General features: G+C 45.7%; 1 protein-coding gene across 1 annotated transcript in view; it reads left to right on the forward strand.

The window, feature by feature from the left end:
• The window catches only part of CAPG (capping actin protein, gelsolin like), a 59972-nt gene that overhangs the window by 40321 nt on the left and 2704 nt on the right, over window positions 1-16947 (forward strand). The window contains exons 5-7 of the mRNA XM_069227845.1: window positions 7638-7787; window positions 12230-12322; window positions 15906-16038. Coding sequence (XP_069083946.1) covers window positions 7638-7787; window positions 12230-12322; window positions 15906-16038 — 376 coding nt within the window. The remainder of the gene's footprint in view (window positions 1-7637; window positions 7788-12229; window positions 12323-15905; window positions 16039-16947) is intronic.

The following is a 16947-nucleotide window of genomic DNA, read 5'->3' on the forward strand; positions in this document are numbered from 1 at the left end:
AGTGGTACAGAAAGGACATTTGTTCATGTTTATTTTGTGCACACCAAAGATCATTAGAGGAAAAGTGGTATCTCTTTACCTTTCTTTACACATCCTGAGCCTCAGTAATTTCTAAATCTTACTTAAATTGAAGTGATTCTAATATCTTAGTAGTAAATTAATTTGTTCAGTTAATTAAAATTGTTACAAATAATGCAACGCATCACAGCAAATAAGCGACACAGCATGTGTGAACAAGATCAGCTGTCCATAGCTTAAAACCTAATACCGTGGCATAAAACACAAATTTAAGATCCATGGATGTCCCGATAGTTCAATTGAAGTTTAATATTTATATGGATTTAAAAATAAGCAATAAAAGAGTGATTTAAAAAAAAATAATCATTCAGTACTAGCAGCATTAGTACATATTGTGCAATAAGTCACAAGTGGCTCGCCTAATATTCCACCACATGCCCAACACTCATTCAGGCATTCCTAACACCAGGAAAACTGCATTGCCGGAAGGCCTGGGCCAGTTCTGCGGGCAAAGGCCTTCCGGGTTGTCACCGCTGGCTCTCAAACTGCGCTGACAAGATAGCCCCTCCCTAAGGAAATCAGCAGGGAATTGACAGAGCAAAACACCCAAGTGCTTTATGCCCGACCTACAATTGGAACGTAAATGGAGGCTCAGCTAATCCACCGAAGACTGCACAGCCTACAAAATACCAATCACCACGCACCACCGGAACATCAGAACTGCCAAAAAAGTTTCCTTTCAAGCACACTTCAACACCAGCACTGACAACTGCAAAGAGCTCTTCGCCATCGCCAAAAAGTTCACGAGCCCTGGGGCAGACACCTACTCCATCCATCCATCCATCCCTCCCTCCCAGGACCTTTGCAACGACCTTGCTACCTTCTTTCACAGTAAGATCCAGGACATCTACAAAGACTTCAGGAAACATAGCCCGCCAGCACCGCTCACCACCACGGACCTTGCACCCCATCACCGTAGAGGACACCCAAAGACTGATCTCCGTCCACTCGGGAGCAACCTCGGATCCATGCCCTCATCACATCCTCAACTTGGCCAGCGCCTCCATAGCACCGGAGCTCTGCTGAACCATCAACCTATCCGTCAAGACTGCCACTTTCCCCTCAGACTGAAAACACGCCAAAATCAGCCAGTTACTCAAGAAACCCACCTCCGACCCTAGGGAGCTGAAGAACTACAGACCCATCCCTCTGCATCCTTTCCCAGCTAAGGTAACAGAGAAGGCCGTCAACCAGTAACTCACTGAGTTCCTCGAGACACACCGCATCCTGTACCCCTCCCAGTCCAGTTTCAGAAGCAACCACAGCACTGAAACCGCAATCTTAGCAGCCACCGATGACCTACGCATCATACTGGACCACGGAGGCACTGTTGCACTCAACATCTTCGACCTCTCTGCTGCATTTGACACTTTCTCCCACTCCACCCTCTGCGACAGGCTGCACGACACCGGCATCCGAGACAAAGCCCTGAACTGGATTAGGTCCTTCCTCACTGGAAGAACACAGAAGGTCAGACTACCACCGTTCACATAAAAACCTAAAGACACTTGCTGGGGAGTGTCCCAAGGATCCTCACTCAGCCCAATGCTTTTCAACATCTACATGTCCCCGCTTGCTAAGATCACCAGGCAACACGGGCTAAACATAGTCTCCTACACTGACGACACCCAACTGATCCTTTCCCTGTCCGAGGACTCTGCGCAAGCCAAGAGGAATTTCCACAACGAGATGAGAGCAGTTGCCGCCTGAATGGAGGCCAGCTGCCTCAAGCTCAACTCGGACAAGACCGAGATCCTCGTGATCAGCTCCATCCCTTCTGCCTGGAACGACTCCTGGTGGCCCACCACCCTCAGTAACGCCTCCACCCCCAAGGACCATGCGTGCAACCTCGTCATTATCCTGGACTCCACTCCAGCGATGATCCACCAAGTTAACGCTGTCTCCTCATCAAGCTTCCACACCCTCCATCTCCTGCAGAAGATTTTCATATTGATTCCCCCCGACATGAGGAAGACAGTCACCCATGCACTCCTCACCAGCAAACTGGACTACGGCAATGCACTATATGCCGGCATTACCAAGAAACTTCAATCAAGACTACAACGAGTCCAGAATGCAGCAGCCAGACTCATCCTGGACACCCCCGAATCTCCTCCCACCTCAGATACCTATACTGCCTCCCAGTCAACAAGCGCATCACATACAAACTCCTGATTCGCACCTTCAAGGCACTGCACAACATAGCAGCAGCTTACCTCACCTTCCATGTACCCAGCAGACGTCTCTGTTCTTCCCAGCTCGCCCTTGCAGCAGTCCCCAAGATCCGAAAAAGTACAGCAGGAGGAAGATCCCTCTCCTACCTTGCATCCCGGACATGGAACACACTTCCCCACAAGCTCAGGCAGACCGCATCACTGAAGCAGTTCAGGAAGGACCTCAAGACCTGGCTCTTTGACGGAGCAGCACACCTACCTTCAGGGCCTTGAGACCCTATGGGTGAGTAGCCGTGCTCTACAAATTCTTGATTGATATGTGTGCCCCATCCATGTGATGGCCTTTCCATTGACAGTGCGTCCTCTGTCCTTTTGGTCCTTTTGGGTGTGCTTCTCATACCTGTGGGCTACTCGCGTGGGTGTCCCCAAGAGAAAGTGCAGATAGTGCTAGCTGTTACACCGGTACAAAATAGCTGTGTGTATAAGTGAGATTATATGCATAATGATGTTAATGATGTTAAGGCTGTGCCCCAACAGCTACTGCAGGTTGGCCTTTCAGCAAGGTCTGATTTACCACTATAAATCTGCCAGATCTGCCTGGGTCTCAAAGCAAAAAAGCGGGTCTATGCCATGTGCTAGGAAGATTGTCTGATTCTAATATTTTTTTTTCTCATGTATTTTTGCAAGATATTCGCTAACTGATGTTTGATTTATTTAATTTTATACTAGATTCTACTCTTAGTCTACGTGTCTGCAGAAATGCTACCACATTTATATGAAAGAGCAAAACACCAAGTATTTGAGTGATTGTTGGGAAGGGTGATGGTGCCCCCACATATTATAAAGACTAAAATAACTTCTGCTGTACTTTTCAAATAAATTGCAAGTGACCTAGGAGTTCCATGACCCTTATAAATAAACTTTACCTTCAGCCTTATTTCTTTCTCTGGTCAGTGAACTTGCCATGACTTGCAATTGCCTGATAATGTACAGAAGTGGGTTCTCCATCCTGTACAAGTGACTTGCATGATAATATAGAGCAGGACAGACAGTCAGCTAGGCTGCCAGGTCAGTGGAGGTCTTTTTGTCCATGTTCCTGGTGAATGATATCCTGGCATATTGAGAGATTTTCACATTCCAGGCAGCTATTATTTTGATGGAAGCACTTTCATCGGAGTGCTGGATGGGCCTGCTTGAAATTTGCAATATAAAATTTAAAAAAATTAAAAAATAAACTGGCAGTGCTGGCCAGTATCTGTGGCACAGATTAATTTTGTGATGCTATAAAAAGTAACTTAAACACAACTTGAAGTCAACGCTTATAATTCAGGAAAATCGCCACAAAGATTGGCAAGAATCAAGGACACAGTGCTGGGTCAACAAACAAGGAAAAGCAGCAGAGAAAGGCCTATTCGGAAAACGCGAATTCACTGCAGCACCTGGGACTGTATTCTGTAAGGGGTGCGTTGTCCATGTATTTACCACGGCGCACCTTTAAGCAGGTGCAAAGAGACAGTGCTCCCAAATACAATCATGCGCTGCCCCTACGTCAGCCGTGACTCGCGGCTGCTCTGGGTGCAGCACATTCAGTGAAATACAGAGCACCTGCTTACCACGCCTCGCGTTTCACAGGGCAGGTGGGAGCCGCGTGCACTTTAAAGAAGGGACAGTGATCTCCCTGCAGGCAGGTGCAGTAAGTGATAGGGGAATTGTCTGTGGAGGGGGGGGGGGGGGTTAACGGGGCCACCTTCGTCACCTACTGAGGGCGGCCCTCAGGGGGCATACTGACTGAGCACCACATTTTTCTGGTGCATTGTCAGTGACCTCCTAAGGGCCTGTTTGACTCCTTGTTTGCGTGCGGTCACCCCCTCATGGAAATTATGAATGCCTCTCAAGAGGCACTACATGCCCGCCAGCACTATCAGTATTACATACGGGGCCTCAAAAGCGCCTGCGGCCCCTTCTGTAATAGCGCATAAAGCGTAACAATGCTTACATCAGCCAGACATCTCAAAAACTATGGAATAGATTCGACCTATACATGCAGAAAATAAATCCTCCTTGAACCACATTCTTCCCACCCTCAATGTTAGGGCTAACCCAACCCCCCCCCCGCTTATAGGGACTGGGCAACAGCACATACCATCACCTTGCCAATAGTTTTTCGATCTAGACATCTCTTTCCACTCTTTCTCTCTCTCTTATATCCTTCTCTCTCTTTCTGGAATACCTTCATGTCACTCCTCTCCCCCACTCTCCTATTCCCCCACCCACCCCGAGAGTTTACTTCAATTAATATCCCTGTAATTACAAATCTGTTTGGATCCGTAACCAGTTGATTATATCCGGTTCTATTCTTGAATGTACTCTTGTTCTACAAGTATCTTTCTCATTATGATTGTCTAATAACCCCTCTTTCTCCGCCCCCTTATCTTGGTATCCCCTAATTACAATAAAATACTTTGAAATAAAAAAAATAGTACACAAAGTGGGCGTAAACACCTGTTGCGCCCCCCCCTGGGCATAGTGCATATTAGGGACCACGTTCTTAGAAGGATCAAAAGAGTACCACATTGTCAGTTGAACAGAAATGCCTTGTCAATACCCAAATCCCAAATGTTGATCAGAAGCAATTTTAGGCTTCGCTGGAGCTCACTAATGTTCCCATGCCTAGGGTGTGGGCCAATCAAGACTGCCGCCTGCCAGACACAAGAGTCCTCTATCTTCCTTGGTCTGTGAGTGAGGATAAATGAATGGACAAGGGTTTATTGAAAATATGTTCTTTGGGATCAGACATCATCCTGCAGGGATGCAGAATATAAGATACAGTGATAATAGTTTCCAAAATGCTGATGATCAGTATATTGACATACTACAAAATCATGGAGCGTAGGTCAACATTGTAGGACTGTATTAATGTAACGGTCTCGAAAGGGAACTGTGATACCAAAGCTAAATTTCATTTAATAGCCACAACAGCGTAAAATTAACTTTGTTTTTTCCTGTTAACATAGACACCAGGGGCGACTTCTCTGCTATGGTTGAGGAGTGTCGCCATCCCCTACCCCTCCCCCAGCCAGAAGCAGCAGCTGCTGCAAACCTTTAAAATTGAAATGATAATAAACAATGTTTATTATTTTTTTTATTTTGAAAGGGGTGGGGCCATGGGGGGATGAAAGGCTGTCTTGGGCCGGCGAAACACACATGCACACCGAGCTCTCACCAACTCGGCATGGTGTTGCTGGGCTGGAGAGGGCAGGCAGAGACTTCCACTCTGTTTTGTAGCGCCCAGCCAGGACGCTCCAGCCAATCCTAACGCTGCTCGGAGCAGCGTCAGTATTGGCCGCAAGGCAGGCTGGGGGCCTGTGCCTGCAATGTAGCAGAGAGCTGCGGTGCGGTCAAGGTAAGATTAATTTATTTCTTTTTGTTTTTTTCCTTTTTTTTGTAAATATTTTTTCCATTTTTGCTTTGTACCCCGCCCCGCCCCGGTTAGACAATTTATCCTTATTTTTCTCCTTTGCATGAAGCCAGCATTCATTATGTCCATGCAAATTTGTTTTATCTGATGTGAAATAAGAAAGATACTAAGACATGCTTACTATAGATTGTGGTCCTTGCAAAAATCTGGGGAGCTCAACAACTGCTTCTAGAGCCACTTCAACAGTATGTATTGTCTGGGTCGAAAGTCTAAATATTGCAGGTGCAAGATTGACTATATCTTACTGTTGATACATGGAATGACTGGGGGAGAGTTCTTCTCCAAAGGATAGGCAGTGGGCTTCTTAGAAGAATACATTCAAGTGGAAAAGAGTGCCTTGAGACCCTCACAGGTGAGTAGCCTCACTTTACAAAAACTGACTGAGTGTTTGAGAATTTTTAAGATTTCTAGGGTGGGTCTGTGACTGGGCCCTGACTTCCTGTTTGTATCCCTGGTGTCTGGTCAGTAGTTCTTGCCTTCCAGACCTTTGCTGAATTGTTTCCAGATCATGCAGTGTCAGTGTACTCCACCTCTCAGACACCATAAAGCGCCCAGTGTTTCTCTTTCATTATTGGAAGTATTTATACGTGTCATAGAACCTGGTCGTTGAAGCACCCATTACTTCAAAAAACATATATTCTCTGTGCATAGATAAAAGATGGCATAAATAAAAGTGTACAGTCAAAAGATGAAACCCTTTCGTGCAAATACTGGGCTAGATGGATTGCCCAACTAACTGTTCTAACTTTGTGTGTGTGCCTGTCGCAGGTTGTTTCTGTTCAATACTATGTGTGTGTGATTACCTGTTTGTGTCTGTCTCTGCTCTTCTGTACTGGACATCACTGTCCTCCTACAGTCTGCGCAAGCCCATCTGTCTCTTTACAGTCTATGGGGGTTATTACAACTTTGGAGGAGGTGTTAATCCGTCCCAAAAGTGACGGTAAAGTGACGGATATACCACCAGCCGTATTACGAGTCCATTATATCCTATGGAACTCGTAATACGGCTGGTGGTATATCCGTCACATTTGGGACAGATTAACACCTCCTCCAAAGTTGTAATAACCCCCTATGTGTGTCAAATCTGATTTGCTGGTCAGAGCCTCTAGATGTGCTAGTAAGACCCTCTCTAAGCTGCAGGTCCCTCTCAGCCTTACGCTTCACTTTGTCATCCTGTCGGGCATGTATGGGACTGTGAGGGTTTTCTTGGGGTTGTTTGTGAGTGATTTTGTCTTTCTGTAGCTTTGTAGCTGTTATTCCTCTGTAAGCCTGTATGTGGCTCCAACAGTCTCCTTTCAGATGTGTAATTTCTCTCAAACGCCATAGAGCCTGTGTGGCGCTCCAGTACTCTGCCACATTCTCAGGCCTGTATGTCTCATTACATTTCCAGTACACCATGAATATCTATCGTGAATCTCCGCTAGTTCAGTTATGCATCTGACAGAGCCAGTCAGTTCTTTGACAGACTTTGTGTTCTTCCTGAACATCTATATATCACGTCAATCCATATTCACCTTCAGCCTGATTCAGATGCTCTCTACCAAAACAGTGCTGCTTGCTCTTTTTGTTTGTTTGTTTTTTAGTTTTTTTCTAAACTTTTTAACTTGTGCATGGCCTGTCCACCTTTGCCAAACCTGTGTTTCAAATTTAGGTTCACTTTGGTCATCTCTAAGTCTTCCTACAGCCGGGATCCCCACAGACTTTGTAAATGAGATCCATTTGATTATTTGTCTGTAAATTTATCTTGTTTTGGCATTCAGAAAATCTGCCAAGGATCCAGCCCCTCCTAGACCTATACTGGACACCCTGCCCTAGTTTGTGTCTTCTTTTAAATCCTCCTTTCTCGGGGAGTAATATTCAAATGTATGGAAACTGAGCTCTAATTCTCAACCTGATTTTTGTTTCAGAAACTCTTTGTCTGGAGCGGTTCGCAGTCGAACATCTTGGAGCGCAACAAAGCAAAGGATGTAGCCAACCAGATCCGAGACACTGAGAGGAATTCAAAGGCCCACGTGGAGATCGTGCAGGAAGGGGAGGAGCCTGAAGATATGATCAAGGTAAGTAAGAGGAAAGTCCAAGGAAAGGACAGCCGAGAAAAGGATAAAAGAGGTGTCATTCTTGAAATGCAAAGAGGTTATACTGTAGATGCAGGGTGGAGACCGAGTGAGTGAGCGAATGAGAGATCATTTGGCAATGAAGAAATTGATGACAGGCATGACAAAAAAGGAAGACTGAATGCCAAAACTTGCCAGGCAAGATGAAGACATTATGTTGGCCAAGTGTAGGGGCAGAGCGTTCTGATGTACGGTTACAGGTGCACGGTGAGCAATGGCAGGTCATGAGACAGAGGATAGAGAGGACGGTACAGAGGTGAAAGCTGCCCAAGAGGGAGGAGTTAAGACTAAAACCGGAATAGGCCCAGTTGAAATTGTCATGTCAGAGGAAGATACTATCAAAGTGAAATTGGGCATACTTGGCAGCTGACCTTGGGGTCACCTTCTCTTTTTGAAGACCTGTCTTGATTCAGAAGGTGCAGCTTCTCTTGGTGCAACCACTCTTTCTGAGTTCTACAGGTTCAGTAAGGAGAAGCCTTCTGTTTTTTCCAGGTCCATTAGTGTTTTGAGGCCAGGTGCTAGGGGTGCCACTTTTATGCCAATGTTGAGTTTGTGGGTGGGGAGGACTCCTTAACCAGAGAGGGCAGAATTTCCACAGACCAACCCTGCCCATCCATACATCACTTTCTGGGGGATCATAACTTAACAATCCCACAGTGCCTCTCCATGCCTAAATCCATGATGTGAGAACCCTTCTTCCCTGAGTCAGAGCTGTGGGCACGCTCCTGAGGGGTGTCCAGTTTCTGCAACTGATTTTCTCCCTTTTGGAAGGGAAGCCAGTCTCCTTCCTTCACATAGGAGAGGGCAACCTAGAGTGTGATTTGCATGTTCCTATCAGAGACTGGTGCTTCTCTGAAGCTGGATCATCTGTGGCCACAACCCCCAGGCCAACCTGTCAGGAGGAGGTCACACCTCATCCCACCAACATGACTTTTGTTCACTCTTCTTGGAGCAATTCACACCTCTTGGCAGAAGGGCAGTAGGCTGTTTTAGGCAAAAACTGCTGTAGTTAAATTAGAAATGCCTCCTAGTAACTTGGGGCAAAAAGTGGTTACTTTCTATAGTCACCTTAATATTAAAAGTTACTTTAAATCTAACCTCTGCACTATGGGCCTCATTACGAGGCTGCTGGTCCTCCTACCGCCAGCCTCAAGTTGCGGTCAGGATCGCTGCTGCTGTGGCAGTCTGATCGCCACAGATGGATCCTGGCGGTCCGACCGCCAGGGTTCCACCAGCACCGCCAGAATCCATGATCCCGATGGCCTGGCGGTGGTGGAGTTAGTAATACGCCAGGGCTGCAGATTATGACCTCGTTCTCCACCAGTCTTTTCATGGTGGTTTCACCATCATGAAAAGGCTGGTGGAGAACAGTTGCAGGGGGCCACAGGGGGGCCCCTGCACGGCCCATGCTCTTGGCATGGGCAGTGCAGGGATCCCCCTGCCCAGCACCCTTGCAATGTTCACTGTCTGCATTGCAGACAGTGAACATTGCAAGGGTGCTGGTGCACCCTGCAGGCTACAGCATTGCCGTCAGCTTGATTAAGAGCCAGAGACAATGCTGTAGCCCGTTTCCCGCTAGGCTGGCGGGCGGAAATTGAGGTTTCTGGCCACTGGCCTAGTGGGAAACTCCTAATAGGTTCGTCGGGGTGGTCGCACAAAGGCGGCGGCCACCCTGTCGAAAGTTTAAGGACGTGCTTTTTCATTCGCCAAACTCGAAATGAGGCTTTATGTCATGTTTAATGTAACAATTAATTTGATACCTCAAAGTACAAAATTTGGTGGCCCCAAATAGAAGTGAGCAACTACCGGATGGGCTAGTGTAACCCCATGTTAGCCAGTGGGACTACCAGCCTTGGTATTGTGAAAACACTTGCAAGTTTTCACTACAGTATATTCAGCATCCTGCCTTATGGGGTGATTTATAAATATTGCAAAGGAAGGTTTGGACTTGGCAAAAGGGTTTATTTTGCCATGTTAGGTTAGCAGTTTAAAAGCTGCCTGACTAGGCTGCAGTGCCAGACCTAGAGCCACGTGTTCACTTTGTTACTGCAGTGGTGGCACAAGTATGTTCTGCAGTCCTCGTGTGACCTTCAACCTACAGGTCTTGGGCACACTTCAGATTATATACTAAGGACTTGCAGGCAAGTTGAATATGCCAATCGGGTATTAGCCAATTTCACATACATTTGAGGGGTCAAAGAACATACACTGGGGCCAGGTCAGCATGGGTCATCAGTGCACTTCAGAGTAAAAAAAGCAGCAGCATCGGTCCAACACTTGTGGGTGATCATGCAACAATGGTCCCTTCCTCTTAACTTATTACATTTAAGTTTTGACAGCCCAATGCTTGCTGCCTGAGCCAGCAGGCAAGTTAAAAAGCAGGCCACAGAGCATAAGTACAGCCACACTTTAAACAATGAAAACAGAATGTATTTTCCTTCTTCCGATATATTTCTGTAATGGCAGAGTGAACAAATGTTCTGGCTCAAAAGATAGATGAGTTCAAGATGGTGAATGGCCAGGTATACGGCAAGGACGACGCAGTGACTGATTTAGCATTGGTGCGGTGGATGGCCAGGCAGAGATGGCCAGGTACCAGAAGAGAAAGATGCAGTGATTGATTCTGCAAGTGGTGAAGTAGTGACAGAGGATGGCCAAGCAGAGGGACAGAAGCGACCCTTAGATAGGTATCATGTACAAATCAAATCATTAACATTTATAAAGCGCGCTACTCACCCGTGCGGGTCTCAAGGGGAAAAAAGGGGGGGGTTATCGCTACTCGAACAGCCAGGTCTTTAGGAGTCTCCGGAAAGCGGAGTGGTCCTGGGTGGTCCTGAGGCTGGTGGGGAGGGAGTTTCAGGTCTTGGCCGCCAGGAAGGAGAAAGATCTCCCACCCGCCGTGGAGCGGCGGATGCGAGGGACAGCAGCAAGTGCGAGGCCAGAGGAGCGCAGGTGGCGGGTGGGGATGTAGAAGCTGAGGCGTCTGTGGAGGTATTCCGGTCCATTGTTGTGGAGGGCTTTGTGTGCGTGGGTGAGAAGTCGGAAGGTGATCCTTTTGCTGACTGGGAGCCAATGCAGGTGTCTCAGGTGTGCGGAGATGTGGCTGCTGCGGGGTACGTCTAGGATGAGGCGGGCCGAGGCGTTTTGAATGCGTTGCAGGCGATTTTGGAGTTTGGCTGTGGTCCCGGCGTAGAGGGTGTTGCCGTAGTCCAGGCGGCTCGTGACGAGGGCGTGGGTCACGGTTTTTCTGGTGTCGGCGGGGATCCAGCGGAAGATCTTACGGAGCATGCGGAGGGTGAGGAAGCAGGCGGAGGACACGGCGTTGACTTGCTTAGTCATGGTGAGAAGAGGGTCCAAGATGAAGCCGAGGTTGCGGGCGTGGTCTGTGGGGGTCGGTGCGGTGCCGAGGGCCGTGGGCCACCAGGAGTCGTCCCAGGTGGACGGGGTGTTGCCGAGGATGAGGACTTCCGTTTTTTCAGAGTTCAGCTTTAGGCGGCTGAGCCTCATCCAATCTGCGACGTCCTTCATACCCTCTTGTAGGTTGGTCTTGGCGCTGGCGGGGTCCTTGGTGAGGGAGAGTATAAGTTGGGTGTCGTCGGCGTAGGAGGTGATGATGATGTCGTGCTTGCGTACGATGTTGGCGAGGGGGCTCATGTAGACATTGAAGAGTGTCGGGCTGAGTGATGAGCCTTGAGGTACGCCGCAGATGATCTCAGAGGGTTCTGAGCGAAACGGAGGGAGGTAAACTCTTTGTGAACGGTTTGCGAGGAAGGAGGCGATCCAGTCCAGGGCCTGGCCTTGGATCCCGGTGGAGCAGAGGCGGGTGATTAGGTTGCGGTGACAGACTGTGTCAAAGGCAGCCGAGAGGTCGAGGAGAATGAGGGCGACTGTTTCACCGTTGTCCATCAGGGTTCTGATGTCGTCTGTGACTGAGATGAGGGCGGTTTCTGTGCTGTGGTTGGTTCGGAATCCGGTTTGTGAAGGGTCGAGCAGGTTGTTGTCTTCCAGGAAGGTGGTCAGCTGTTTGTTGACGGTCTTCTCTATTACCTTGGCTGGGAAAGGCAGAAGAGAGATGGGGCGGAAGGGATGATGATTTTCTGGACTTGAAGCAGCAGAAACAATGCTTTGCGATGTAGAGGTAATGTCATAAAGGTAGGTGGGACAGAGCAATGGTTAGGCAGGTAGCCACAATAGTTACTGCAGCAGAGTTCACACAAAGGCTGCATCGCATGTGAGAGGCAAAAGTAATATGTTTCACTATGTCATACTGATGACAGATTGTGTGTTATGAGTGTTAATTAACATCAACTATCCTTCCAAATAAATGTGGTCCTCTTTGGGTCAGACCTACAGGTATATGTTGCTTTTCTTTCCTCCGCTTACAGATCCTGGGTGCGAAACCAGCTCTGAGGGAAGGGAACCCTGAGGAGGATAAACAGGCTGATGAACAGAATGCCCATGCTGCTGTGCTCTACAAGGCAAGTCTGACATGCTTTCAACTTTGTAAAAACACTGGATAAGCAGCAAATGTGGAATGCGTTAGGCTGCAATAATACACATTTAGGCCTATTCACAAACTGCATTTTGTAGTATATTTTGTAGTTCTACAAATGTACTCCAAAATTCATAAAAGTACGTGCAGCGGTCACGTGTCCCTCTCTCCTATCTTTAATTTGCTATGCAGAGATTTCTGTGTCTCCAAACTAGACCCCCCACCCCCCAACCTGTGGAGTTTGCACACATGTAAGTGTAGGTTTTAGTAGTAAATGTGTGGGGGACAGAGGAGAGTAGGTAGAAAATGGGAGAAACTTAATATACTAAAGGTTAGGATTAAGGAGGGGTTTAAGGGAGGGACATGCACTCACCTACAAAAGAGTAAGCTTATTTCTATTCACAAACTGCATTTTTAAAGTTACTACAGCAAAAAAGGGATTCTAAACAATTGTAAATGACATCAGTTCAGAAGAAATGCTATACCACTAATTATTTTGAATGAAATAGAAGTATATTAACTTAAAATTATTTTTCAGAATTTTAAAATAAACAACTTCCAAACGAAAAAAAAATTTTATTTCACACTAATAACAATTAAGTGGTGCATGGAATTAATTAAAATTTATTTTAATAAAATGTAATCTTCGATCACTTTTAAAAATCAAGTGGTTATTAAAATATTCTCTAATGAACAAATATTTTCCGTGTTTATATTTTTGTTTAACATTAAATTGCATTTTATTTCTTTTTATTTTTTTTACAATTTTAAATAACTGAACATATTAATTCTGATGGGCTTCATTTTAGGTCCATGCCACTATTAATTTCTTTCTGATGGTGTTACAGTTATCAGAGGTTGACCATTTGTGATGCTAGATTTACTATTGTTTCTTTTTGGTTATAGTAACTTATACTCGTAAATTTAGCTGCAGCCCCCTTTTCAGGGGCGAGAGACATGTAAGTTTACACTTTTGAGTAACTTTATGCTCTGAGTTTCTGAACAGCCAGAAGTAGTATGGTTACTTTTAAGTGTAAGAGTAAATTTACATGTGTAACTTGCTCACAAGACCAAGTAATCCTTGTGATTAGCCCAGGTGGTGTAGAACTAGTGTCAGTGTGCTACAATCACGGACACATTCAAGGCATCTTTAGGGTATATTATTTTAAGTAAACTTACCTGAAACTTTAAAAAGGTCCTCAAGTTATTGTGACTGCAGATGGTGGGAGTCCTGCATTTGCATGGTATGTGAGGCCATTTTACAGGTTTCATTAAGTGTATGCCAGGGATAATATATTGTATATAATATGACGGAAAACTGTCAGTCGACTAGACACTTTCTGTCTCGCCCGTCAGTATCCCCCTTTTCAGTTTGTTTCATTCTGTGGCACATTACTTCCATTTTCACCCTTATTTCATCAATGTGTGTAATGGTAATACTGTGTCATGAAAAATTCCCTTTGTTTACAATAATGCTGAAGGCATTTCATTTGTTTCTATGCTGTAAAAGCACATTAAATTGTTACGCTGTAACACAACAGTTGGTGCAAAAGCATACTTGTGTGATTTATGTTAATGATGGAAACACACACAAGTGATGGGCAAATTTTGCATGTACTACTGTGCGATGATATGTTTAAGTGCATGTGGTAGGAAATTCTTCTGTATCTTAAACTGCAATCACATGTGTGTCTGTATGTTGTATCTTCTGTCAGGAGTAAGTTGGCGGATCAAAGAGCTATTGGGATGGTGGGTTTGGTAGAAGCCTGGCAGAGGTCTCTTCCACTATGCACAGTGGTGTACAGTAGTTGGCGTCTCTTTACTGGCTCCTCTAGTCCCATCAAGCTTGTGGTACAAGATTCAAGTGTGGAGTAAGCACAGCCATGTCAGGCTGATAGTGCTGAGAGAGCTACTGTCTAGATGTTTGCTGTACCAGGTGGTCGATGAGTGTGAAGAGCTGCACTGACTTGAATGGATGTGGTGGGTGAGCCCTCAGGGCACAGAGGGAGGGCAAAAGCAAGGCCTCTATCTATCTCTATCTCTATCTCTATCTTTATAATGAGGTGGGAGATAGTTCGCTTGGAAAGGTTTGGGACCAATACCTATTGTATTTGAATATGGACCATGACTTTGGGTGGGGTAGTGATGAATCGGGCTATTTATTTTTATGCCAGATTATGGAGGGGCGGGATGAAAGGTCTTGAGATAGCTAGGTGAGGTGAGCCATAGCACCGTTGTATTTTGTTTACCTTGCATTACTTAAAACAGTCCATGCTGCATGTTCCAAATATGGCTGCTCGTGTAATGCTAGATCTTTCTTCTGGAGTGGCAGTCGGTCACTATGTTTGCTGCAGTAACTCCAAGTGGCAAAACTCTCCATTTTAAAGTTTGTCTCTGTCAAAAAGCCTATCAATTCTGTTTACAAATACCTTTGAAAACTGCTCATTCATTCCTCCGTGGCTAGTAGCCTTCAATCGGCCTCTGCCAACCTCTTAGGTGTGCCGAGTTAAAAAGGTCAGGATGGGAGTACATTCCTTTCACACTTGACTGCTAATTACTGGAACTCTGCCACATGAGATCAGAGCACTCAACCATCATAACCAGTTTAGAAAACAGTATTTGATAAGTGTTCTTCTCTTGGTATGCATCTGCTTTCTGGAGCTTAACACCAGGACAGTCTTTTGAGAGTAACTGAGCGTTTGAATAAAACCAGTATTCATTCATTCTATAGTCCTGGGTTTTGGGATGTCAGGTATGATGGGAGGGGGGCTGAGGGAAGAGAGCATGGAAAGTGCCTCCAAGTACATTTGAAATTGTGTGCAGCTCCCATATAACAACCCTTCTCAGCACCTCTTTGGCTAATGCAGAGGCAAGCTTTCCTCCCATTGTCGTCCCCTTGGTGGAAAGTATTATCGTTATAGGAGAGACACCATTTGTGATCCACATCGAGGCTAATTCTGTTATGTGTTGAACTGCATGGTGCAAGTATCTCTAGGTATGTAGCATTGTGATGTCATAAGGAAAGCCTGCCATAGACTACACAACAAATACAGACATGGTATATTTCAACCCTTGTTAGATTAACTTTCCCCTACAATGACACACAGGGAGCAGTGAAAGGCAGCTGGATGCTACACTTCAAACCCAAATGGTGGATAAAAGGTTATAGCAGTTGTGCAAAGCCTAGTGAGAAAATGACTACAATAAAGCACTTATAATTCAAGTCTTCCACACCAGGGCAAAAATCTAATCCAGATTTCAATAATGCACGTGGCTCAGACTTTGTTTTGTGAGACTGTTCGCAAATCTACCTTTGAAGGGATATCCTATTGAGTATCCATCTTAGCCATTGCATTCTTGCTATAATTTACCATGTGTGATTGTCCGAGATCTTTTGAAATAAAATACGCTGTGTCTGCACTTTACATTCAATGTTCTTTTGCCTTTTTCCAAATTTCATAATATTGTTTCTTGATCTCCTACTTTACTACTCTACATTGCTTCCTGTTTCCACTCTCACAATTTTGACCCCTAAAGGTGACCTTTGTGCCTTTCTTCTCTTGCTTCAGGTATCTAATGCCAGTGGTAAGTTGGACTTGACCAAGGTGAGTGACAGCAGTCCCTTCGCGAAACAGATGCTCGACTCCAATGATTGCTTCATCCTGGACAATGGCAAGAATGGAAGAATCTTCATTTGGAAAGGTGCGGTGGTGGGTTGTGAGATGGCATGAGTGGGTGTGAGGCTGCATCTGGAAAGTGAATAGGGGGGTTTGATATGTCTTAGATAGTTCAATGTCTCTGATACAAACTGAAGGAGTCTGTGGAGCATTGCCCTTCTCAAAACTGATGGATACATCTAATGCTGCTAAATATTGCAATCCTGCACCACGTACTGGGTATTGTTAATCCTTGCATTAGAGAAGCAAACTAAACTCAAAGAGACTCCTCTTTCCAGAGTCACTGGCAACATCTAATCAGTGGATGTGCTAATGAAACATTACGGCATGCAATTAAAGTCCAACCCTTGTTTCCCAGTTCTCATCCCTATGACTCATGGAATATGCATGCCAGAAGATGCCCCATAGGACGTTAATTCTCAGTTTGCCCCAGGAGTTTGAAAGTTCAAAAGTAGGGTTCATTCGTATAAGTGCACTATGAATGAGAACAGAGGGATCCCTGACATGATCAACTGGGATGCTTCCTTTAACCGGTGCACACCCTGGAGCCCAGGACCCTTGCCTCTCTTTTTCTTGCACTCATGCCAGGTGCATCCTACAGACGTGTTCATTGGGCTAATTAAATTGTACAAGGTAACATGGCTAACACTTCTTTGAGAGGCTAGGGGATGGAATCTCCATGATAACTCCATGCATCAAACCCTGGATCCAAGTGCATGTGTTTTTTTTTTTTTTTTTTTTTTTTTTTGTGGGCAAAGTACCACCATGCATTCTGATTAGAAGTAGCCAAGGATTTACTAACCTTGGCTATATTGGTGATACCCCTGGCGATGCTCTAGGTATCCCTGGTCTCAAGGGTCACAGAGACATTAGCAAGAAGAGAAAAAACCAGAAAGGATGTGAGAGGCACATTATTCGCCTGAGCACAGAGTAA

Source organism: Pleurodeles waltl, chromosome 4_1, assembly GCF_031143425.1.
Source record: "Pleurodeles waltl isolate 20211129_DDA chromosome 4_1, aPleWal1.hap1.20221129, whole genome shotgun sequence".
NCBI lineage: Eukaryota > Metazoa > Chordata > Amphibia > Caudata > Salamandridae > Pleurodeles > Pleurodeles waltl.